This window comes from Agelaius phoeniceus, chromosome 4, assembly GCF_051311805.1.
Source record: "Agelaius phoeniceus isolate bAgePho1 chromosome 4, bAgePho1.hap1, whole genome shotgun sequence".
Lineage (NCBI taxonomy): Eukaryota > Metazoa > Chordata > Aves > Passeriformes > Icteridae > Agelaius > Agelaius phoeniceus.
The window spans coordinates 28,598,317-28,623,287 of NC_135268.1; the positions used below are offsets into that span (position 1 = coordinate 28,598,317).

At 38.4% G+C, this 24,971-nt stretch overlaps 1 protein-coding gene across 1 annotated transcript in view; it reads left to right on the plus strand.

The window, feature by feature from the left end:
* Positions 1 to 24,766, plus strand: part of PPA2 (inorganic pyrophosphatase 2) — a 34,709-nt gene extending 9,943 nt beyond the window's left edge. The window contains exons 4-12 of the mRNA XM_054633383.2: positions 1,979 to 2,032; positions 4,486 to 4,605; positions 7,005 to 7,091; positions 8,399 to 8,525; positions 16,125 to 16,252; positions 18,014 to 18,099; positions 19,161 to 19,230; positions 23,493 to 23,532; positions 24,585 to 24,766. Of these exons, the coding sequence (XP_054489358.1) occupies positions 1,979 to 2,032; positions 4,486 to 4,605; positions 7,005 to 7,091; positions 8,399 to 8,525; positions 16,125 to 16,252; positions 18,014 to 18,099; positions 19,161 to 19,230; positions 23,493 to 23,532; positions 24,585 to 24,613 (741 nt within the window). The 3' untranslated portion in view covers positions 24,614 to 24,766. The remainder of the gene's footprint in view (positions 1 to 1,978; positions 2,033 to 4,485; positions 4,606 to 7,004; positions 7,092 to 8,398; positions 8,526 to 16,124; positions 16,253 to 18,013; positions 18,100 to 19,160; positions 19,231 to 23,492; positions 23,533 to 24,584) is intronic.
* The last annotated feature ends 205 nt before the right edge of the window (positions 24,767 to 24,971 follow it).

A 24,971-nucleotide genomic window follows, 5' to 3' on the forward strand; every position in this document is an offset into this window, starting at 1 on the left:
GATACCACAAATTATGAGGGCCTGGTCTTCAAGCTGAGTTGAATCCAAGTGGTTTTATAATGTTTTTGAGAGCAGCATTGCATTAATTTCAGTCCAGTGTAGTCCAGCCTTGACAACTGGTTTGGTGAAGACCTGGACTAACTGTTGACTAATTAAAAGCTCAAAACCAAGCACAGAGGCTGCTGAAGCCTTTGCATTCTTCATGGACAGGAAAGCATATGGCAGTATCTAAACAACAAAAATACAGGATTGTGGTGGAGGGGAAGACATCCTGTATAATTCCAGTGGTTTGTAAGTTTTCTGCCTGTAGCTACCAGTCAGAACAATTTTTTGGCCTGCTTGGCAGTTCCCTAAGAGTTTCTTGTCAGCACTGGCTTTCATACTGTTCTCTTTTCCAAGTGTTTCCCAGATGGATGTGCATACTTTATTTGGCACTCTTCCAACCCTTCTCTTACCTGCTCATGCATGTATGTTACTTTATTTTCTTGCTTGGTGTTGACATTTTTGAGCCCTCTTTACTTTAGTTTCAACTGTTCTTACATACATAAGGTGTATTTTATGAATGAAACTGAGACTTATCTGAAACATTTTTTTCTTTTTTTTTATTTGGTCATGACCTGATTGGGAGAAGTGATTCCATCTGACATTCCACTGATTGCATTATGGGCACAGTACTTATGGATGGCAAATATAGTTTAAATTTATTGGGAATTGGCTGTCAGTATTGTGCATAGCTTGTGATCTCATAGTAGAAATGCTGAGTGACAGTTGGGATTTTCCTTTGCTTTCTTGCTTTCCACCTGCCAGATTTGTTTGGGAGGAGATGATCATAGAACCATTGGAATTACTTTAATCAGACTGTGACATTGACCCTGTTTGACCTTGCAGCTGCAGGGTGCAAGGAGCAAAAATACAAATATTTAAGGGTTCACTGGAACCTTAATTGTGGTGTAGTTAGAGTATCAGCGCAAGTCTTCATTTGGTTCAACTTTGTATTTTTTTCTTATGAATTTCTGCACAAACATATTTTGTCTTTCCTGACTTGTTGCAATTGCTAATACCAATGTAATTTTTCCTTGGCTATGAAGAGATGTCCCAGGCAATGTGATGTTTTTGAGGTTATTGTAGTAGTCTAAAACAGGTTGTAGACCTTGCTTGATGGTTTGTTCTAGTTACCCAATTCAGTAAGTACTCTGCTCCTTGGTAGGGCTTAACTCAGCTTCATAAGAAGAAATCTTAGGGCAGTTACACAGAATTTTTCTCTTTGGAAAATGTTGCTTTAACCTCCTCAGTAAGAAGGTGTAGTCTGCTTATTTTTATTCTAAACACATGAAAGTTTACATGTTTATTGGGTTTTTTCCTCCCACACCACCTTCTTAAAAAACTTTCACTTTGTTTCTGTTAGGAAGGCTAACACAAATGTGAGGTGTCTGTGTCCATGCCCTTCCTCTGCCATTACTTTTGGATTAGTATCAGCTCACTTGAACCAGATGTGACTGAGAAACAGAAGTGAAATTTGCATGAGTTTTGAAAAATAGAAAGGCAAAAGAGGAGGGCCTGAAGGAATAAATCAATGGGGAAAAAACTCAAAACATGATCCTTTCCACTGCTTAAGGGAAGCTAACTCTGTCCTATAGAAACATTCAGTCCTCTCTGGCAAGTAGACTGAACCTCTGCCTCATGGCAAACCATTCCATGGACATTCTGAACATTTTGTGAAGGGTGATATTGACATGGGAACAAAAAACATCAGGAGTATTTCTGTCGCTTGTTGTTGTCCATATTCTTAAAGGGGTGAGGTAGGGAAGGGATGAACCATGGAGGTTGATACAAAGGAACTATACAAATAAAAGTGGCTGTAACAGAGAAATGTGATGTGTGTTGCTGCTGAATGCACAGGAGAGAATTTGTGTTACTGTAAAATACTAATTGCCAAGTGGAATTTATTTTCAGTTCTGTCACTATTTTTTTGTTTTAGGTCCTGTTTAATATGATTGTAGAAGTGCCTCGTTGGAGTAATGCAAAAATGGAGGTAATTAAGGAAAATACCTTGATTATATAGGTTTTTGTGGAAGCTAAAACAATGCAGTGGCTTCCAGTAGGCAGAATTTAATCACAGTTTCGATTGCTCTTTGTACACTAAAATGTTCTCTGTTAAAAAATTGGTTTGAAGTGGTGCATACACTTTCTTTGCAATTACAGAAAGTGTTGAGCTACTGATTGTTTTCTTGGTGGAAACAGGAAAAGCAGGTGGGCACTGCTTTTTGACAGCCCTCTCACTGCAGAGTGCAGCATATCTGCAGCAGAGTCCTGGAGTACTAACTTTTAGGCTGTTTTCCAGCATTTAGACTAACGCTTGCTTGCTTATGGAGCATTCCACTCAGATGATTTAATTCATCATTTCCACTGTATAGTGTGTTAGGCCAAATCTGAACATCCCAACAAATGGAGTTGCAACTAAAAGACCATTTCCTTATGACCAAAAAAAAAAATAATTGGGGACTTCACTGATTGAAAGTATGAACTCCTGCAGGGAGATATTTTACAAGTAGTAAAAGCATTTGTAGTGTTTGTGAAACAACAGATCTCACCAGGGTATGTCCTGTCTTCTTGAACATTTGTTTTAATTTTAGACATGCTTCCCAGATGCTTTTAAGGAAGTTTGTGGTTGAGCTGTTAACTCTTTTTAACTATTGAAAATAATACCAATGAACTTTCTTAGCCTGCTATTTGAGAATTTTTTTCTCCTTTCCCTGATGATAGAACTGTGTTTGCCATCACAGCTATTACTCTTCAAGCAGGGTTACCTCAGATATTTACCCCTTATTTTAAGCTCGTGATTTATTGTGGCAGCTGAGTTCTCTTTTGCAGAGGATCCATTTGACAGTGCTACTTGAACTCTGCCTAAAGCTCAGGGTGCTCTCCCTATGCTTCTCATTATGTCAAGAGTAGAAAAGTTTGTCCTGCTAGGTTTAGAAATCATTGACTTTAGGCTTTTGGGGTTTGGTGGAGGAGACTAGACGTAGTTTCCTAATATTTAACTTTTAATATCCTTAAAATTTGCTGCATCAATTAAGGTAGTTGTCTTGCATTGCCATCGTGTCCTGGCAATCCTTCAGTCCCGACCATGGTAAGCTGCTAATTCCTGCTATTACCAGATCTTGTCTGCTCATCTCTCCTCACATGCAATGGAGACTTCAGGACATTAAACCTTGCATTAGTATGAATATTTACCCACTGTTACATTTCCTGCAACAGATCTCCTGCTCCTCAGCTTGTTCTATTTCTGTTTTTCTTCCCTTGGTGCCCTCAGTTACTCCTCTTTGTCCCAGTTTCCGTGAACAAAAAGCATTGCTGAGCTCCACTTCCATCAGTGTTCCAGGTGGCCTGTTTGAACTCTTTACTGTTAGGTTATGACCAGGAGCAGGTAGAATCCAGTGTGAAGCCAGAAATGTGTGAACCATCATCTTGGCTCTTGGGCAGGGTTTACTTTTAGAATGAGTACATGCTGTTGAGGTTGGTGGTTCTAAAAGGCGGAATTCCTTTGAGATGAGTTTGGTGATGGTGCTTCAGGTAAAGGCCAGGGATATAAAACGGATATGGGCTGAGGGCTGTGTGCTCATGCAGGGAAACTATGCACCACTTGAGTGTAATCACTTGAGCCTGTAACAAATGTTTTGCCACTCAGATGAGTGTTTGTAAGCAAGAGCCAAGCTAATGTGGGTTGGTGGGTTGGGACTGTGGTGTGGAGTGTCAAAGGGTGGTTACAGTGCAAATTAGCTGTGGTGGGTAACTCAGGCAGTGGCTCTGTGTGTGTGGTTTGTGTATGGGCCTTGGGGGAGGATGTTACTGTTCAGCTGTAGTTCAGCTCTTCTGCCAGTGCTTCTTTAGGAGTACGAATGCCCTCTTCAAATGGTAGCTTGACTTGTTCCAAATCTGCATTAAGTTGGCATTTGCTGACTATGAGGAACTTGTGCTTGGGAAAAGCATTTGTATGATGAGAGGGGATGGAAAAAAAGGGGGTGTTTGCAATTGGAGAGCAAGGAGCAGAGGGCAAGAACATGAAACATTTCCTCTGTCAAAGAGGCTGTCAAAGCCCCTGTTGTTGCAAGATGTTGTGCCACCATTTGCATGTGTGTTGAACTTGTACCATAAAGTGCAAGAGCTTCTGACTTAAGTTCCTTTCAGTTTTTATGTTTGACCATGACAGCCTCCTTAGAAATTTATTACTTTCTCTTCTAGATTCATTTTTTTCTTGCATACTTTACAGCATTATTTAATACCTTAATAAGCTTCTTTTTGAATATGACCCTTGAGATTCAGAGTGAGGCTGTAGTAGTTTTAATAGTCCTCAAACCACAAGCTTGTGCTGCCAGATGGATCTTTCTCACTGGTTGGGTATGGAATTAATTGCTTTCCATTTTAACATTCTCCTTCTCTCTTTCCCTCTCCCGGCTCCCCCACCTTTTTTCACGATCTGCTTAGATTGCCACTGAGGAGCCATTGAATCCCATTAAACATGATACAAAGAAAGGCAAGCTTCGATATGTGGCAAATATCTTTCCTCACAAGGGTTATATATGGAATTATGGTGCCCTCCCACAGGTAACATTTTTGTTATAATGGTGAAAGTTTTCTGTCTTCTGTGTAAATTGCCTTGTAAATCTTGGATACTGCCTGAATGCAAATCAGCTGCAAGAGGGGTGATTCTCTTTGATACATTTGTAAATTAGGATTTTTTATGTTGAACTTTATTGTGTCCATAAATTTTGATCGGAATTTGGGTGTGGGAATAAATAGGAGCTTTGTTTTCAGGAAGGAGTTAAATGATCAAGAAATCTCAAATCTTTAGTCGGTGCCTCTACATTGTAGTGATAGAATTAAATTGTCATGGTCTGCCATTCAAGAATATTTTGTCAAGTAGACCTTTTCTGCTTAAACAAGGCATTTATTTAAAAACTGATTTAAGATTTTCATGAACTGCAGTTTAAATTTTAATTGGGATTTCTTAATATCTTTAACAAAGAGGAACACAAGGGCTGTTCTTTTTTAGATTAAACCTCAACTGCCTTCCTTAAGATTTCTCTGAACTGTGAGACTTTACTGATCATGACACATTGAAAACTTTGAGCCTTGAAAAAGCCCATCTAATGGCTGAAATTTGAGCATAATTTAAAAGCTTTAAACTTTTTTCATTTCTGTGAATAAAAAATTAGACTTCAGTTAGTACTGAAGAACATGATGGAGCTTGAAAAGAGCAATTTATTTCCTTACTGTATAAGCAGTAAGAAAACAAGCAACTGTAAGAAAATAAGTAACTGTATAAGCAATGAAAGTTGAGTCCCAAAAATCTGCTTACATGTTTGATCCCTGGAGTGGAGATACTAGGCAGGTTCTTGAATCAGAACAATGAAGATCTTGTCCAGTCAGCAGTGTCAGTAGACAAAGTTTCCAAGTAGGTGTAGTTGGAAACCAGCGACTCTATTTAATGTTTTGAAATTTGTGCGTTCCTTAGTTCAAAGCCAGAATTATTTGGAAATTATTTGGAATATTTTCCTGCAAAAAGTGCATTATTTTGGACTTAGAATACTTTCCTCAGGAGAAATGTTCAGCATCCCTTGTTACTTGGTGAGCTGGGGAGGGCTGAACATAATTGTCATTTTTAATTTCTACCATATTAGACTATTTGCTATCATAGCAGAAGTTGCTGTGCTGTCCAGAGAACAATACTATTCCTTCCTTCTAACCTAGAGGTGAAGAGGTGTGACTGGGCAGAAGAGAAGTACTGCTATAATGCAGCCCTAAATAAAAAGCACTTTGGAAGGATGAGAGGACACAGTCTTAAACTGTGTCAGGAGAAGTTTAGGCTAGATATTAGAAAAAATATTTTGCAGAAATTTTTTTCTGGGCATTGTAATGGGCTGCCCAGGGAGGTAGTGGAGTCACTGTTCCTGGAGGTATTTAAAAAAAGTTGGATGTGGCACTCAGTGCCATGGTTTAGTTGATGAGGTGGTGTTAGGTCATAGGTTGACTTGATCTCCATGATCTTTTCCAGCCAACCTAGTTCATTCTGTGGAGTACTGGAAAAGTAAATATTAAGTTTAAATTCTCTCTTGATTTCATTTCAGCAGTTTTTTGGTAATGATTCTGCTGCCTAAACATATTCTTTTCATCATTTTGCATTCCAGTATCAGTCAAGTTCTCAAGAGCAAGTTTGGGGTGGAGTTATGGTCACAGACCATAGAAGCTAGCAGCGTAGCTCCTTGGGAAAAAAAGTTTTCTATAATCTTTTCAACAACACCTAATTGGACTCACAGAAAAAGCTTCTCAACTGTAGGATGAATTACTCATTACTTGTAAAAGTAGAAGCAAGTACTTGTGCAGTAATTAAATTAGTATAACTCAGCTAGGATTCCTTGCTTGTGCAGTGCTCAGAGCAGGAGTTTAAACTTGCCTCTTTGGTCTTCAACTCTTAGCTGTCCTTTGGAACGTACATGTCTCAAAAAACTCAGAAATGCTTCATACCTAAATCTAAAATCTTTAAAAAGCTTATTGGGTGCTGACAAATACGTGCATAGGAGTGTGGTTCGCTCAAAGCTTAGATGTATTAGAAAAGAATTTATGTTAATATCATGGTATGTAGTAAGTATAACAAAAATGTAATTGTAAGATGTCCTAGCTTGATCCCACTATCACTAGCAACTAGAAAAATCCATATTCAGGATCCTCTGATGCCTTAATCACTGCAATTGGGTAAAACGTATCTGTTGAGTCATTGACACGGTAAAAATATGTCCTCAGTAATCCTCATATCACTTGTCCTGAGTATGAGTTACTCAGTGTCAGACCACTGGCTGTTTACTTTTTTCTCCTCCCATTGAGCAAGCCTGTTCTCAGAAAGCTGATGTTTTTATTGTTACTTTTGCTAATCTTTGTAATTTAGTGGTAAGATGAGTTGTAATTGCAGTTCAGCAGTTAACTGATAGTTCTCTTTTCCCTGGCAGACCTGGGAAGATCCAAACCATACGGATAACCTTACAGGATGTTGTGGGGATAATGATCCTATTGATGTTTGTGAAATAGGTTCAAAGGTTTGTATTTATCAGGATTAATTTAATTTATCAAGTTTAACTTAATAATTTGGTAGCAACTTCTGAAAGAAAAGGTCAAATGGAAAAAAGAAAAGATGTGTTAATAATGTTAGGGACTGACAAAAGTATCAGTAGAGGATCTAAGGAGAGAATAGGTAAGAAAATGGTGGATTTTTAAAAAGGGTGGGGGAAAGTAGGATTTGGTAAAGTCTTTATACTAGTTAAAAGGGAAAATAAAAGAACAACATCCTGAAGTTGTGTAGTTGGACAGTAAGTTTTGGGTGAAGGGAGTGACGGTTAAGATTTTTGGGGAAGGAAAAGATTTATTTCTTTTTTCCCTGTTAGCAGTATTGGAGCTAGGAATAGGTTGCTGAAAAATGAGGAAATATGACAGCATCATGCATATGAGAATTATAAAGTCAGACCCACAAAGGAGGTAGTTTTGATTTTAGTCATGGGTGCTAAAAGAAGTAGATCCCCTTTCTAGAGAAGACAGGAACCTGCTGTAGTGTTGCAGAGTTATGAGTTGTGGAATGGATAGCTGAAAAAGAGGTGCAGCAAACACCATTAGCAGGTATAAAGGAAAGGTTTAGCTCACTGAAAGAAAATTCTACATATCTAGGGGCAGCAAAGAATGGAACAATGCTGTATTGAAAATGAGGTTATGAAATGGATGAGTTTGAAAGAGGGGTCTCTTAGGATATTTAGGTATGGGGAAATTTAATTAATGACTTCAGTGAAAGTGGCTTTATTAGGGGTAAGAGACCTAAAGATGAATTTCAAGGGATCCAGAAAGAGTTAAAGAGGAGATATTAGCTGGCAGGGAGAAGGTTCCAAAGAAAATGCAAAAATGGTTGTGTTGGTATTTCTGGGGGAGTGCTATGTGTTTATATGTGTACATTGGAGTCCAGAGGAAGGAATAGAAAGACAGAAAATAGTATCCTGAGTTCAGAAAGTAGAGAGTCAAGGGACAGGAAGAAGTTAAAAAATAAGTATGAGTGACTTCTGACTTACAGTTTGGAAGGAAAACCAACAAAGTGTGGGGGAACTAGGGTGAAAGGGAATGAAAAAAATTTTAGCTACTTGTCTACCTAAATAAATGCTGACTGGAGAATTGAGGATTGGAGAATAGTAATGGTGGAAGAAAGATCTGCAAACCCAGTACACATCTATTTAGTATTTCTAGCCTATCTTGCAATTTTTGTTACAGCCTGCTGGTCAAAAATGTAAAACTTTTTTTTTTTAAGGTAAAAGAGAAATTTTACGTGTTGTCTTCTAAATCTTTGTGGCATTACTTTCTGTTTCAGGTTCGTTCTTCTGGTGAGATTGTTCAGGTGAAGGTCTTGGGTGTTTTAGGTCTTGTTGATGAAGGAGAGACAGATTGGAAGATAATTGCCATCAGTGCAGATGACCCAGAAGCTCAGAAAATCCATGGCAAGTATTTTTGTCTTTCCTAATGCAGTTATGTCAGAAACTTGCACAGCAGAATAGTACCTGAGTTTATGCCTCCCAGGATAAGAAGCAGACAGTGGAAAGGCAAGACTTTTTTTTTGTTTGTTTTGGGGTTTTTGTTTGTTTGGTTGGTTGGTTGGTTTTGTTTGGTTTTTTGTTGTTGTTGTTGTTTTTTAGGTCAGGTGCTACCTTCAAGTAGTACATATATTATATGTGCAATATTCAAGTAGGACATGTTTAGCTTTCACACTAAACTTCTAAAATGGTTTGCTTGGATTTTCAAAAGGATATGGCATGCAGAAACTGAAACACAACTGCCTTAGAAAGTGACCTCCAATAATTACAGGCTTATGTACTGTGTAGTAGTGCATATTTACCTGCTCTATGTTATGTAGCACACTACTGTTTCCCTTTTTGAAGGTGTTTGTTCCTTTTATATTTACAGGCATTGTGTTGCATTCTGAAAAGACATTCCAATGTCTTGCCACTTCTAAGAGGATTGCTTCCAGAGTTTGTTGCTTAGTATGAACAATTAGGTTTCACCTTTTAGCTTGAAAATTGGCAAAATAAACTGCTAATGCAGCTTACCCTCATCAGCCTTGATGATGAGTTGTACAGGGGGAAATATCCTGCTCAAACTTGTCCTCCCTGTGATCAGACTTGCCGTATCCAAATGAAACTCAAATACTGAAGCGTGTCCATGTGAATAGCACGTGAGGTGTAATTCTGATGTGTTAAAATTGCAGGAAGTTAAGTTTTCATAGCACAGGTAAAGTGCAGTTTTTCTCTGTATAGATGGAGATTTGCTTCCTCAAATGGAATATTACTGGGAATCATGAGTCTTAAGTGAGAAGTGAGGAGGTTTGTCTAAAACTGATTGTTAGGAAACCAAAAACCATATATACCATCAGGTATGTACAACGAGAGCCTGCTCTTTGTTGGTAAGGGAACACCAAGATGCAGAGTGGCCTTTCTGTAGGAATAGAGCAATCCAGTAGCTTTTTAAAGTGTGTTTCTCAGCCATTGAGGTTTTTTCATGGTTTCTGAATGTAAAGTATATCACTGGACTAGCCCTTCATTCTCAGTTTTCTTGCAGGTTACTTTCACATGGAGAATACTTGACTTGTGGGGAAAGAAGGGGAGAAGAAGAGATGAGGAAAAGGAAACTCTTGGGTTGATGCTGATTAAAATCATTGGGCAGATGCATTACTGCATAGTGTTTATGACTCTTTAACTACTTTGACAGTTAGAGATTAAGAAGTTCAGCTTAAGGAAAGAGTAAGTAATAGTTTGCTGTTAATGTCAGTATCAATTTAAACCACTCTGTAATGTGCAGTAAAATGCAATATAAGTGTCAGTAGTTAAAAGAAAAGTGAATAGCATTTCATTTCTAGGCACTGTTCTGCTTAAAGACTTACCTTTTCTCCCTGGCAATTTCTGAGAGAATGTGGTCAGAAAAGTGGATGAGAGAATTCAGAAGGAGTCCACTAAGCGGGGGCAAAACCGTGGTAGTTTATTCCAATAGTATTTATTATTTGGGGTTAACTGTCTGTATTTGAAAGCTCTCTCTGGTTTTTTGGTTGGTTTTGGTTTTGGTTTTTTTTTTTTCCCCATGTAATGACTGATTTATATCAGCTCTATTACAACTTTAGTTTATTTGGGAGGGGAGAAGTAAGAGCTTTAGTCTTAAAAAAAGAGGAAAAAGTAGTGGGAGGAATGGGCAAACCATTGCCTGTAGTTGATTCCTGTGTGCATCCTTTCTTATCAGGGAATATGTACAAAACTTCAAGAAGAGAATTGTCCTAAGATTCAGAGAAGTGTAAAACTACTTATCCAGTTTAATATGATTTCCCTTTGGGGTTGGAGTTGCAGCCCAAAATTTACAGAAGAAAGAAAAGGGGAAGAAAAAAAGCCCCTGTCTGCTTTCAGAAGACATGACTGGCTTGCAGTGTTTAACAGCAATCATTCTTCAGTCTGAAAACAAACAAATCTGTCAGAGCAGGCAGTACAATATGTCCTTTTATACTTGTTTTTCCCCCTTCCCAAAGTTGTTAATTATTTCAGCATAAAGGGATGGCAGCTACGGATAAAACCAGTCTCTCTCTCTGTAATTGATGTGCTGCTGTGCTGGGGAGGTGGCCTCCTGGGGAAGATGAGGCTAAGTGTTGCCTTCTAATACTGTCCAGTCACTTCTGTATCATTTGTTAAAGATTTCCAACTGCACTGAGAATCATCACATTTGCTTTCAGCTCAGTATGTGCAGAGCCCCCAGTGAACATTTGGAAAAGATAATTTTCAAGACACCAGAGTGGTGATTACTTGCAAACCCCATCCTGAGCCTGCACTGTGTGTTAACTCCCCTTGCCTCTTTAAGCACGCCCCAGGTACCTGGGATATTCTCCTTCCGGGATTGCAATCCTTCTCATAAGTGCAATTGATTTTTCTGAGACTTCACAGAACTCAGAACTGAGAAGTCACAACTTCTGAGTGCTTCTCATTGTTTATTCATAGCACTCCACTGGATTGTGTTGTGCAGGCATTTATTGATAAATACTGGTTTAAATTGGAAACCCTGCCTAGAGCTCTGTGTTTCACACAGAGCAGTGAGAAACTCTTGTTTACAGTGACAATACCCAGGAATGATAGGCAATGCTTAGCACCTGTTTTAAGTGGGAACTCTGTCATCAGGAGGAATAGCAGGGTCTTAGTGTCTTTTTGGACTGAGTTTGTAAGGTAATCTGTTTGAAATAATAGCACTTAATTCTGGTGGGCATAGGGACAATCTCTCACCAAATACAAGTGGTATGTCAGATGCAGGCATCTGTGTGAGAAAGATAAATCTGAACATGTCTAGTTGGAGTCTAAAAGCAGCTATTTCATTAAGATCTGTCTTTGTGGCTGTTGTGTTTTTGCTCAGGCAGTTGCTAGGCAGATGGCTGTTAGTAGACCAGCAGAGCAACATTAGACCAAACAACTCTGAGAAAAGACCTAAAAGCTCCTCCTTGCAGACTGAAACACTAAATCTTGGTGGTGTAATAGGCTGGGTTGCTTTCTTTATTTTGTTGGAAGTAAATTTTTGTCGTAGAAAGGTTGCTTGTCTGCTTATCTCATAGTCTGGATTGAATTTAATATATTGGATATATTGGAGTTCACTTGTATATCTAATGCTTTTCTAGTCTGGGCTCAGAAGGGATGAGTGATAATTTTATGCTGTGATTTGGTCTAAATGTAAGTGGCATCTTCATATTGGACAAGAAGTTTTAAAAATCACTGGCAGTTGAAGCAGGAATTGTGTTTGAAGCAGTGTATGAAGTCTGGCTTTCAAAAGGTCATCTTGCCCTCCTTCAGCAAATTGGACTAATCATGTATTAGTCCATGGCATTATGGAGGTGATTTACTGGCCTGGAATCTTAGCAGCCATTTCTGCTGCCATTGCTCACTGGAGAGATGCCAGCATCTATTCAACAGCAGTTGGTGGTGTCTGCTGGCTTTATTGTGCTACCTTTTGTTGGCACTGGTGTAGTTAACTGTGCTGTGTTGCCATGCTGCTTTTACAATACACATCTCAAGATAGGGTTTAGTGATCAAACCCTAAATGGCAAAACTAAGGCATGTTGTATATTTTGTACTAAATATTGTTACAGACCTTTACATGTGAATATATTTATTCACAGAGAAGCAGCAGAAGACCTTTGTTGTGGATTTGTGTAAGCACCCAGTATAAAGAAATTAATTTGCTGTACCAAGTCTCCCCTCCTACCCCTTGCACAAAATACACCAAATGCCTTTATATGGAATGTAGCTGCAGCTTCCTGCAAATGTTTATAAGATGTTAATAAAAACATATGTCCTCTCTTCCCACAGACCTTGTTTAGAAAGCTTGCTGCAAACGTGTTGTTTTAGCTTTGCTTGCAAGAAGCAGCATCTGTTGTACTAAAAATGGTAGTTTTGTACAAATGCTTTTGTTGCTCTCTTCTGTAAAGCCAGTTAGAATTAGGGTCTGCATTCCTGTTAGCTCACTCCCTTGACAGAGAGGTAGCAGCAGTTCATGGTGCCAGCCTCTAGGGATGTTCCTTATGGACAATGAACTGCAGCCCTTAATGTGATCTGCTGTCTCTTTTTAACCCTTGGCACTTAACTTTGGTGCCCAGAAAAATGAGACCTAATGTTGTATGCAGGCAGTGTAGAGAAATTCCCACTTAGAGCCCCGTGGGGGACCTGCTGATAACATAACTGCAGGAGCCTGACCTGCTCTGCTGCTTTGAGACAGACTTTCTGGCAGAGATCAAACTGCTTTGGGGCACCTAAACACTTGCTGCTCCCCAACTTGCCCCTTTTAACATCAGTGTGAGTACAGTGAGGGAAGATAAGCAGTCAACACCAAGAAAGACTCTCTTAACAGTGTTTGCTGCAGAAAAGACATTTAAGTTGTTTGCTTTTTAAAAAAATCATAATAATTTGAAGCTATCTTCTGTAGATATTAGTGTAGTAAATTATTGTACTGCTTAGTGTGATCTTCTCTTTTACCTTTCTTTGCTTACTTTTTTGTTTTCTGAATGTGGTTTTTCTCCTTTCCCCCCTGATATCCCAAAGAGGCTGTTTAGATTTCAGTGGAAGACAAACTGTCTTTCAGGTTTTTCTGTGGTGACTTTTAATGAACTGAAGAGGTGGCTGTTGAGTGAATGATGCAAGAGCTGCTGTTTTCCTTGTATTCTGTATTATATGCTGACTCCACAGCAACAGCATTGATACTTTTCTGGGGTTTGTTTTGTTGCATTGTTGCATGTTTTTCTTCTGCTTGCCATCAACTTCTGTTATAATACAGATGTTCTGGAGTCTTTTTTTTTAAATTAAGCATTCAGATTTCATTTGATGTTCAGTAGCTGTCTTTTATAGTAAAGAATAGTGAAGCATAGGGATGAAGGAGAATAACTTGCAAGGAACCCAGGAAATAAAAGCAACCAATGCCCTCCTTCTTAAGTCCTCAAAACCAGAGTATAATCCATCCATGTAATGCTGTTGTATGATTGTGTTTAGTCACTTTACTTAGGCAAACTATTTTCCAGTAGAGAGAGTGAGAAATTCAGGGAGACAATTCTATCCATGAAGATAGAATCTCTAACAAAAGGACATAATGAAAGTCTGTCTCAAAGCCTATCCTAACATTTGAGTCCTTCAAATAAGTATAAATAAAACCTATAAATAAGGGGCAACAGATGGAGAAAAGTACCAAGTGCCAGTTAGTAGACTGTAAAGCACTTTTGATGAACAGATTTTATGGGAGTAGGAGGCAAATAACCAAGTAGTGGGAGTGGAGAAGCAGAGTTAGGAGAGACATTTGCTGGAATAGGAACCAGAAAAAAGGAGCAGCAGTGTGAGAAAGTATGCTTGAATTTAAGTAGTGTCTGGAGATAGAGGTCTGGAGTTTGTCTACTGCTGGGAGCCAAGGAAATTGCTGCAGCAGCCTGGTTTGCTTTACAAACTTGAGGAGATACTGTCTCTTCAACAAGTGTTAGATGTGAATTCAAACTTCATAAGAGGAGGAGATGACAATGTCTCAAGTTGGAAGAGGGATGTTCTCTTGCTTGGAGAGAACAAGATGATACATTGGGGTCCTGAAACTGATTTGAATTGGAGCTACAGTTTTATTAGTGCCCAAGTGAAGCATTCATCCTCCAACCAAGATCCCACCCTTTTCTAAATCATTCCTTCTTGGTAGGTCTCACGCACCTCACCGTAGTGAGAAGCTTTTTGTGCTCTTAAACACGTATTTCAGCTAGAAGACCTGCCTCTAGCACAGCCTTATGTGCCCTTACTTTTTTCTGGGATTCTGCCAGTGAAATTCTCTGATCTCCTACAGACAGATGGCCAGCAGCCAAGTTCAAAATGTGTTTTACTCTGAGCCCATAAACACGTAGCCCTGTAAAGTGTGTGCAAAGCAAAAACTTACATGGGATTCTTCAGAGTTTCATGCTTTATTCTTTGGGTAGTGGTAATGCAGTGGAATTTGGCAGTGGCATCTATGACATGTTATTAACACTCAGAATGTCTTCTGAGACATAAGTCTGGCCTCCCACTTCAGTCTACATGTCATCTCTCTGGGTGGTCTACTGAGAATTGATTGGTCTGTAGCAGAAGACCTTTTCTCTTTGCTTATTTTTATCTTCAGAAATACTTTATTGTCTTCGTTCAGGTTCACAGTGAAGTTTTAAAAGATATTTAGGCACTTAAAGATGGAAAGCACATGACTAGGTATCAATTCCATGGACTAAGCAACTCTGATTTTATAGGACTGAATAGACAGAAGAGTATCTTAGCAGAAATCACTGCTGACCAGATGTCATCAAGTGAGGCATACCTATGGGAGAAGGTAATGAAGGAACCAGGCAGTATTGAGAGAGAGCAAGAACGAATGAGGAAGGGAGACATGAGCGAGTCACTTGGAAAACACTAGAGGAGAGTAACACCTTGGAAGATGGCCTGAGCAGAGTGAGGTTATGGAATAGTTGGTAGACTACAGCAGTAAAAAGTCAGCTCCCATTTCCATCAGAAGTGACTGTGGAAAGGAAATTGAAGATCACACCAGTACAAAGTATTTGGCTTCTGGGATGGACGAAATCCTTTATGACATCAAAATTATTAGAACAGTGTTGAAAGCTTTTGCCATGTAAACATGTTGCCAGGGAGTTAATTTGTTAAGGGGTTGATAGGACCATGCCATTGCAAGTGACAGAAGTGGTGGTAGTCTCCAAGGACAGCCCGTTAAAATTTGATATGCCCAGCAGGTAAGGGCTGGAGGATCAGGAACTGCATTGTTGATATGGCAGCGTAGTCTTCAAGCTGAATTACTGTGATGTTTCATCTCTCTGCACACACCAGGGTAGTGTTCATCTCTGCTTCACAAGGGTGTCCCACAAATGGAATACATTCCTCTTTGTGTCCTGTCACATCTTTGTCCATCACGATTGTAGAGGCAGAATTGTTTATCACTGATAACCACAAGGTTATCAGTAAAGTTAGTGTTTAGAGCTCCTGGAACGTCTCTGTCATGTCTTGAAGGGGGTGAATTTGGAACTAATGTGAGCAAAAAAAGTGCCTTTTAATATAATGTTGACAAGTCAAGCCTGTATTTTGTTAAGAGGTGCTGGTTTAAAGATCCATGTGTTGAAAAAGTTTTTATAGTTATTCTTCCATTATCAAAAAATGCTCATAGGCCCTGCAGTTGCTGGAGGAAGAAATTGTGTCAGTGAATAATCTAAATATTGCAAGAGCTACCTACTGAGATAAATACGGGATTTTCTTCTCCTTTCACAAATATGGTCCTTTTATTCATTGTACCTTTGGGTCTTAATGAATGAAGGGCAGGAGATGACTGCTTTACCTGCTTAGTGTGGTTGTGAAATCATAAGCTAGCAACTATGGGCAGCTAATGTAATAAAGTGAAGTTTACCAATGACTTTGAAAGTATTCAGTGAAATCAAATTGCTGCAGATTCTGTAGGAAAATTAAAAAAAATTAATGTTCTGAAACCTGTGAGTAAAAATGATTTTTTTTTTTTTTTTAAATCTTTTTAACCTACAGATATCGATGATGTCAAGAAGCACAAACCAGGTTATCTTGAGGCTACAATTGACTGGTTCCAATTATATAAAGTCCCTGATGGTAAACCAGAAAATCACTTTGCTTTTAATGGAGAATTTAAAAACAAGGTGAAGATAATGCAAAATTAAAAATACATTATTCTGTTACATGGACTCTAGAATTTTTGGAATTGTAAAGGAGGAGGCTTAATGAAAAGAATTTTGATGGGAAGGATTTCTGTGTACAGTTTATTAGACTAGCATTAAATAATGTTTTCTGCCTTCCATTTTGTTCAGGAAAAATGCATAGGTCATTAAAGAAAGTCTGAAAAAAAATTAGTCCTTATCCTGATGAGAATTACACATGCATCTGTGTGTTTGTAGATGTTTTTCAAGGCATTTTCATTCTCCATATCAGAGTTATGAGCAGAATGTGTTTTCAGGTGTTTTTGTAGTCCTGTTGGTAAAATTTTCTGACTTTTGTTTTTAGGGTATGCAGTTTAAGACAATGGGTTACAGATTTTTTCATATTTTGTATTTGCTCAAGGCATACTTTTTTCTGGTAAATCTCCATAAAAACATTAGAAGGCTTGAAGGTTTGACTTGAAGGCTGACAAATTGGTTTTTTTTTATTTTTAGAAAGAAGCTTTTTAAACTACTTACAGTAAGAATGACCAGTGGTTGAAAGGAGATTGGGCTAGGGATTAGACTTTGTTGAAGGAAATACCTGGATTTTTCCAGAGAAATTGGATGTGATTTGAGTAAAATTGCTTTGCAACTTATGTATTGCATGCTCTGTGTAGATTATTCTTGGCAAAGAATCACAAGTTTCTCATGAATGATGTCCATGTGTCAGCCAGTTCAGCCTTGCAGGGTGCTGTCAAAGTTATGTAATGCCTTCTAACCAGCACAGGCAGCTTTACATGCTTTGTCTGGTTAAAGAAATGCCCTGACTCCCCTCTGCACTAAAACTGCCTTTTAAATCAATCACTTGTGGAGTTGTAAGGCTTGATAATCTGATCTCTCCCCTGTTCTCCCAGGAACTGCTCTTAGAGGAGCTCCTGCACTGTAGAGTGACAGTAGACCAGTGTATCCCTGTCAGGCCATTGGAGTTGAGCCTGAAGGCACTAAATGCCCTGAGATACTGGTTTGGAGCACTTGAATAGTGCTCAAGCATTTCTAGAGACCCAGGATGTGATGAGGCAGCTGTGGCTGTGCTCCAGCAGCTCTGGTGAAGTTCACAATGTTCCAGTGGCACTTCTCCAAGTCACTCCTTGTTAACAAATGTGAATGTTCAGTTGGCAGCTTTTTGCAAGTCTAGCTGTCATCATCTGGACACCGAGGGCTTATTTTACTTTAATTTTTGGAAGCTTTTTCATCCCAGCCCCACTCCCAATATTATTTTTCTTTCAAACAAGCAGAAACTGTTAAGCAGCTGACATGTTATGTTCCTGCAAATGCTTAAGTATATGATTGGGCATTAATAAAGTGAATGCAAATTATGCCTCTAGAGGGGAAACCCGAACTGTGACCTGCATCTGTAAGGGTGGAGTCATAGCTCACACACTTGATCCCATTTAGAGCCTGGTTCAATTTTCTACAGCAGTAGGGATCTCTGTAGCATCTAGTGCTGATTTCATTTCTTTCACGTAGAATTCATGTTTTGTGGCTGCAGACTGAGGGAAAGTCCTGAATGTGTTGCCAATATATTTGATAAACAGTGAAGTTTGTTTCTTTACATAAAAAGGGTATTCTCCAGAAATTTAATGAGGCCTCAAAGGAGGTGCCTTAAAATAACAGAGGTGATAGTATGTTTTAATAAACTAGTTCTGTGGCTTTTTTCTGTTTAATAACATTTTAATTTACAAAACTTTCCTTGTTGTAAACTAGGATTTTGCTGTTGAAATTATTAAATCTACCCATGAACACTGGAAAGCTTTGCTTCATAAAAAAGTTGATGGAGGTGCTATAAAGTGGTATGTATCCAGTCACATCTCTTGCTCTTCATATTGTACTATACTGGTGCTATTCAACAAGTTGCAGCTATCCATGAGCTGCTTAGATTTTTTTTTTTTTTTTGAGATGACAGGAATATTAATGGGTTTGATAATTAATTGATAATAAAGCATGATTGACTAATTGCTCCTTGTATGATGATGATTTACTGGTAAGTGGCTTCAGATATGTATTGATTACATGTGACATTCATTACTTCAGCTGTTGAGAAATGGTCCCAGAGTGTTTGTTCAGAATTGTTTTGGGAGAATCTTGGGCCTCTTGTCACTGTTCATTCTGTTGCTTTGGGGAATTGAAGTTTGTGCAGTTTATTCTGTAGGACCTTAAAAACTCACGATCAAACTAATTTTTGGTGTGAAAGGATGCAGATTCATAGGGAAACATTTCTGCCAAGGATGTGGTCCCAGAGTTTGTCTGGAAATACTATAGGTATGTGCTGCTTTATGTAGGTGCAGAATTTTGGCCTGTTTCTCCTTCTTGTTAGATACTACAGGTGGGTCACTGAAGTAACCTGCTGTTACTTCCATGATTCCATGTTACATTCCAAGTAACACTTGGAACTAACCTGCTGTTAGTTCCGTGATGGCCATCCTTTGCTGGCCATTTTGCAAGGCACAAGAGATGGGGTGTACTCACATAATCTCTGCTAGCCATCTAGGTGTTCCTCAGCTCTCTCAGGAAGTGCTGGTTTATTTCTGCTGGCTTCTTGGAGGGATTTCGCTTCTCCACTGTGGTCCTCTGCACTGTACACAAGCTAGCAGCCAGAAGCACTGAGTGTGAGCACTGCTTGCATTAATACAGAATACAGAGCCTAGATACCTCCTCAAACTCAGAGAAACAAAGAACACCCTTCCACACACCTGTTCCTTCCAGCCTTACTTTGTGGCTTTCACTTCCTCATCGCTTGCAGATACACATTTCTGAGCTCTATATGTGATGGTGGGTTTTTTCCATATGTACTGAATTGTGTGTGGCCCTTTTTTGCTGATGGATAAAGCAGGTTTTTAATTTTATTTTTCAGCACAAATATTCTGGTGAGTGGCAGCCCATTTTGTTGCAGTGAGGAGGATGCCCGATCGATTGTGCAGTCAGTAAGGATGTTTACTTTTTTTCACCCCTTTTTTCTTTTAATGATTAATTGTAAAAGACTGTTCAGAGCTCCAAAACTGAAATCAAGTAGCTAAATTAAATTAAAATGGTCCTTCCTTAAGCAAAAATTTAAGTAAAAGGAGGAGCAGAAAGGTTGTGGGGAAAATGTAAGCATTGTGATATAAACCTTTCATTGTAATGGTCCAATTGTACTTTCTGGAAGGTTCATTACTGTTCTGGTGGAGTTCTTTTGTTTTTTCTCCTTCTGTGGTGCTGTTTCTTCTGAACCTGAATAGTAAGATGGACTGCTATTTGTATCTAGCCTGCTGTCTTCTCTGTCTCCCTGTTGCCATGAGTAACCACCCAGTGTTAGAACTCATTGACAAGCTGACTGTAGTCCGTAATCACTAAACAGACCCTTTGTTTGTCTACTTGCATAATTAAATGCAATGCTGTAAGAGAGGGGATGCTTATTTGAATGTTTCTTATAGAATACCTGTCATATTCTGAAAATGAACATAAAATTAAAACATGCAGGTTTCCTGTTCAGGCAAGAAAAATATCCTGCAGGTTTGATGCTTTCATGTGCAAATGTTAGCGGAGGAGAATTTTTTTCCATTTCAAAGTACACTAGTTTTTATGCCAGAAATTAAGCAAAGTTACCAGAAATTACATAGAGAAATGTGCCCCCAAGTATTACTTTTTCTTTCCTAACATAGGCTGTGTTGAGCCTGTGCTCATGACCACATGAGGTTCTTTGCATGTGTGCATGGCTGCCAGGGCACCCAGTGTTTCGCCTCACCAGTCACAGCAATTAGGCAAGTTCAGGTGTCAAAGGACACGCTGTCCACTGTCTGTGCAGTTAACATTCCAACAGCATTTCTAGTAACAATATGTTGTCCTGGATGCTGTTGTGTCACAAGTAAATGAGACTCTTAATTGGAAAGCTATAAGCAAGTATTTACCTTCTCTGTACTTCCAAATTTACAATAACTATGAGTCTTTGAATGTAACTAAAGCTGCAAGTCCAAATATATTTGAATTGTGACAAATGTGCAAAGGAATATTTCCTTTTGCATTCTCTGCTCCTTGTACTTTGAGGCATGCAGGGTAAATAATCATTAAATCAGCAGTATGTCTTACTTTGTTTCTCAATAAAAGATCTTTTTTTTTTTTTTCTGTGGTTTTTGGGGAGGGGAGGAGTTAGTAAAATCAGTTCATAAAATAGATACCTTGTATCAAACTGTAATGCCTTTCTTATTTGAAAGCTTCCCTTCTTATCAAATAGTATGACCTCCTGCCTTTTTTTGTGCCTCACATTCATTTAAGTGATGGTGTTTTTGTGAAGTTGTTTCCACATAGTCCTTTCCATCATTCTGTTTCAGTTCAGTCTAAGTATTTTAATTACATCTTTGTAGGGTGCTGCCTCTTGGTGCTTTCCAGACAGGGAAAATATGCAATACTCTATTATAAATGCTTTTCATACTGCATGCAGTTGCTGATCTGCAATAACTGAAAAAGTAAAATGGCCTTGAGATAGGAATCATGGACACTTGAACTCTAAATATAAGCAGGGAGGTTGACTTGCACATTTTAAGCAGGTATCTTTTTGTCTAATACACTACAGTGCATGCTTTGGTTGTCAGACATTCATCTCTTTCACACTGAAGTGAAAGTACGTGAGTGTTGGCTGCAGAATTTTAATGGCTGTGGTGATTTCAAATGAAAGCTGCCTGTGTTTGCACAGGGTTTTGTTTGGGTTTTTGGTGTTTTGTTTTTGTTTTTTTTAATTTAAACTAAAAGCAGACACATTTTCTTCTAATTTATACCCATCTATTAGGTCCTGGATAAAAACAAAATAATGAAAGCTGAAGCAGATCTTGTATGCAAGTACAATGAGAAATGTATTTCAGCTTCTGCAAAATTTCTGAACTATTTCTGCAGTGAGAGCTGGTTCCCTACAATTCTTTTTCCAGCATCAGATTTCAGTTGCAGCATTTTTGAGCAAGTGATTATTGCCTTAAATCAGATATATTGAGTTCTCAAAAAACCCTGGAACAAAATAAAAAAACCCAAAGACCTCAAAAGCCAAGAGGCAGCACTCACTATTGCTGTGGAAAAGTTTTCATGGTGAGCAAGAGAACTATAACAGAACCAAATAGAAAACATTCAAATCCTTACCAAGTGTGCACTAATCAGAATTTCCTATAGATTTTGACTGGGTTATTCCCTAGGTAGTCCAGTTGTTCTCAGAATTATTTGACCTTTTGTTACTTTACAGATGAGGAACTAGAATGGCTTATCTGGGTTGGGGAATTTCCACTCCACTGAGGGAGTTTCTAGATGGTTGGCATGTTGGGGGCAAACTAAGAATGATTCCACACCAGGTGAATTGCTGTGACCATCAATTCCAAAGACATAGAAGATAACCTGTGCATTTAAGAGCAAATACTGAACATTTGAACCAGCCAAAATTACACCAGACCCCTGCAACTACAAATCTAGATGAATTTATCACTACATAGTGAACGTTTCTGGTGTTCTATAGCCTCTGAAAGTTGTTTCATCTGTGTCTCAGCTCCAGTGTCAGTATATGTTGTGCACTAAACTCAGGAGTCATAGTTTTGTAGATGAATGTGTTAGTGCTAAGATACGCTGTTTGTTTCAGGCTTTTAAGTGTTGCCGTCTGTAAAACTGACCAGAACTACCAAGCCTTTGTTTAATATTAATCCTAAGAATTACTTGCTCTGTGAAGAAGCTGCTGAGGACTTTGCAAGTTGGAAAATCTCCAAGACAATCTATATATAGTTAGTAGAGCAATGTTTCTCAGACTCATCACATAATTCTTTCTTATAATACTGGAAAGCGAACTAGGAAAGCTTTGCTTGTCTCTTGATAAAATGCAGAACATTGCTTTACAGGGAAAAATATTTGACTTTTCCTGATAATTTAAAGAAATCTCCCACCAAATTTGAATCTGTATATTTATTAATGTGTTTTAAATAATTCAGATCTAAGCAAGAAAGTTTGTTTGCTGCATTTCTCCCCACATGCTTTCTGTGAGGACGTTTCCATTTGGGATTTAGTAAAGGTAGAATTTTTTGTAGTGGCCAGTTGTGAAACAAAAGATTAGTGAGGTTGTTCATCTGAGGTTTGTTTTTATTAATTAATTATTTTATTTGGTTTTTAAATGGTATTCCAGATGAAAGTGTTGTGTAGTGAAGAGCTTCTTGGTTCAGTGAGATGAGATTTTGATCTGGTCATGGTGGGAAAGTACTGAGTCCTTATGTCAAGCTTTTTTTATAAGCAGTGGCAGGCACCTGCTTATAAATGGTGACCTCTGGATCTCCCTGCCTTATGAGATAAAGCTTGGGTTTTGCTAGGAAGAGAGGGGATATTCTGCTGATAGGATCTGGGTTATGTTTGTCATACTGGTGTCTCCTTTCAGACCAGTCATATAACCCCCCCATGAAGGTAATTATCATGGATAGGTGGGAAGTAGAATCCTGCTTCTTTCTTCCCTCCTCATAGGCTTTGTTCTGCTCTTCAGTGTTTAGAGCCCTGTGCCTACTCAGATGCAGGAAGGCTGTGTCACACCAGTGCAGCTCAGCCCAAGTGCTGCTGTGCTAAGGAAGGGCAGTGGAAAATTGTTACATCCTCATCGTGAGGCAGGGTGATTCCAGATGTGTTAAAAGTGTTTTTAATTTTGTCCTTTAAGTTACAGGACAAGACAGGCTGTGCACTCCTGTGATTGAACAGTGGCATATCCAGCTTTGGAATGCCAGACCTGAATTTTAAAACAGTCACTTTATACAGAACTGAATTATTCTGTCAACATGGAATTGTAAAAGAGTATCATCACACGTTTATTTTAAATGGTTTGCTTGTATTTAATGTAAATTGTATGTGTGTGTATGTATTCACATGCATACCTGACAGTGAAACATGTAAAAATACCTTTCTAGTTATTATACTCTTTAGATGTTAGCAACAAATCCTGTTATTCTCAAAGGTAATACAGTCATCAAAAATCCCCATTGCATTAGGTAAGGTGTTAATCTATCACTCATTGTTCATGTACTTGTTTTGTCATTTATGAGCAACAAAGAAATTTGTACAGTGGGGGTGAGAAATCTATAAGGTAGACTATTGTCCTGTGGGGGCAACAGAAAATTCTGGTTTAGTGAATTTGGGTGCTCTCTATGAAACCTTAAGTACTGAGATGTTGGTTTAATTGTTTTTCCCTTTTTTTTCTCTTTTTTAGGCACCAGCATTTATGAATGGAGATCCTGTTTCACCAGAAGGTACACTTTTTCTCAGATGTCATATGACTTCTCTTAATTGCTGGCTATAAAATTGACATGAAAACTGTTTTGTTGCAAAAAGGCAATTTCGTGTATATGAAAATTATAATAGTTATATCCTGTCATGTGGTATTGCCTGTCTTCTGCTAAATAGAACATGAACAGAAATTCATTAATGCTTTGTGGGAGAAGATTGCTTTTGAGTGAAAGTGTAGTCTACATAAAAAGATGATAAGACAAAAATTTTCTCTTACTGATCATGCAAGGCAAATGCATGACTTTTATCCTTTTTAAAGGAGATTGGTTGCTTTGCCTTAGTTTTTTGTCATTCCTCACAGTAGGTAACTAATCAAATAGCTCCTTTTCCTCAAATTGACATAACCTTACCTAATTTTCAAGTGTAAGTTCTAAAGACAAAATTTTATCCTTTCACTGTTATGACTGTTTTTCATGTTAACAGAACATGTGTTTTTCTTTAAGAAATAAGAATGCATCCTACGTTTTCAGTTTTAACTACTTTAAAAAAAATTTTTCTACTGGCAGGAACTACAGAGAAGACATATGTGCTTTTTGAGATGGAGAGAGTTACAGAAATACTAAGTTAAACTTAGTCATGAGCCAAGTGCCAAAGTGTTTGAGAAGCAACATCTGTGTAGCCCATGTCATGGGAAAGCAAGTTGCATTCCATTTGCCTTTATATGGCATGCCAGTAAATAGCATTTATTTACCAAAGGATTAGATCTTAGACCTCTGACAGACAACTGAACATCATCTGCCTGATCTGTGATGTTTTCCAGGGATGGTCACAACAGTGTTATAACTTGTTGCAGGACTGGTACAGCCAAACTGTTAAAATGAACAGATACTATTTTGAGGCCATTCTTTTCACAGGGTGGGGCATAAAGCTAACACAGCTAATACTGCTAACATAGCAGTATTGTTATGGGAGGGAAGGTAGCTGAAAGGGCAGAATGTTGTTTTTTCAAGTGTTTGTGTATGACTAGTTTTATAGAACTAATGTCACTCTTGTATTTTTTGTTTGTTTGTTTTAGTTGATTCCTGGTACTTTTTCCCCAAGTGATCATCAAGGTCTTCTGAAGGTGCATCATGAAATCTTAAAAATCATCGCTTTCTTTGAAGATGGACAAAAGCACTGATTGTTGGATTCCTGCTGAAACAACTTTTCAACTTGTGTAAACCTTCTCTAATGTAAATAAACTCTGCCATTATTAAATGAATGTTTCCTTTCTATGTCTGTGTAGGGTGGAGCAGAGGGAAGAGGAGGGGCTTGCTTGCTTGTTTGTTTCTGAATCTCAGAACTGCAGAGCTGCTCTTATCCACTCATGAAGTGTACCAAATGAGATGAGAGATAGGTTGTCTTCAACCCTGTTCTCCAGATTTTGGAATAATTGAACCAGTGGGTGTTAATTTCTGTCTCA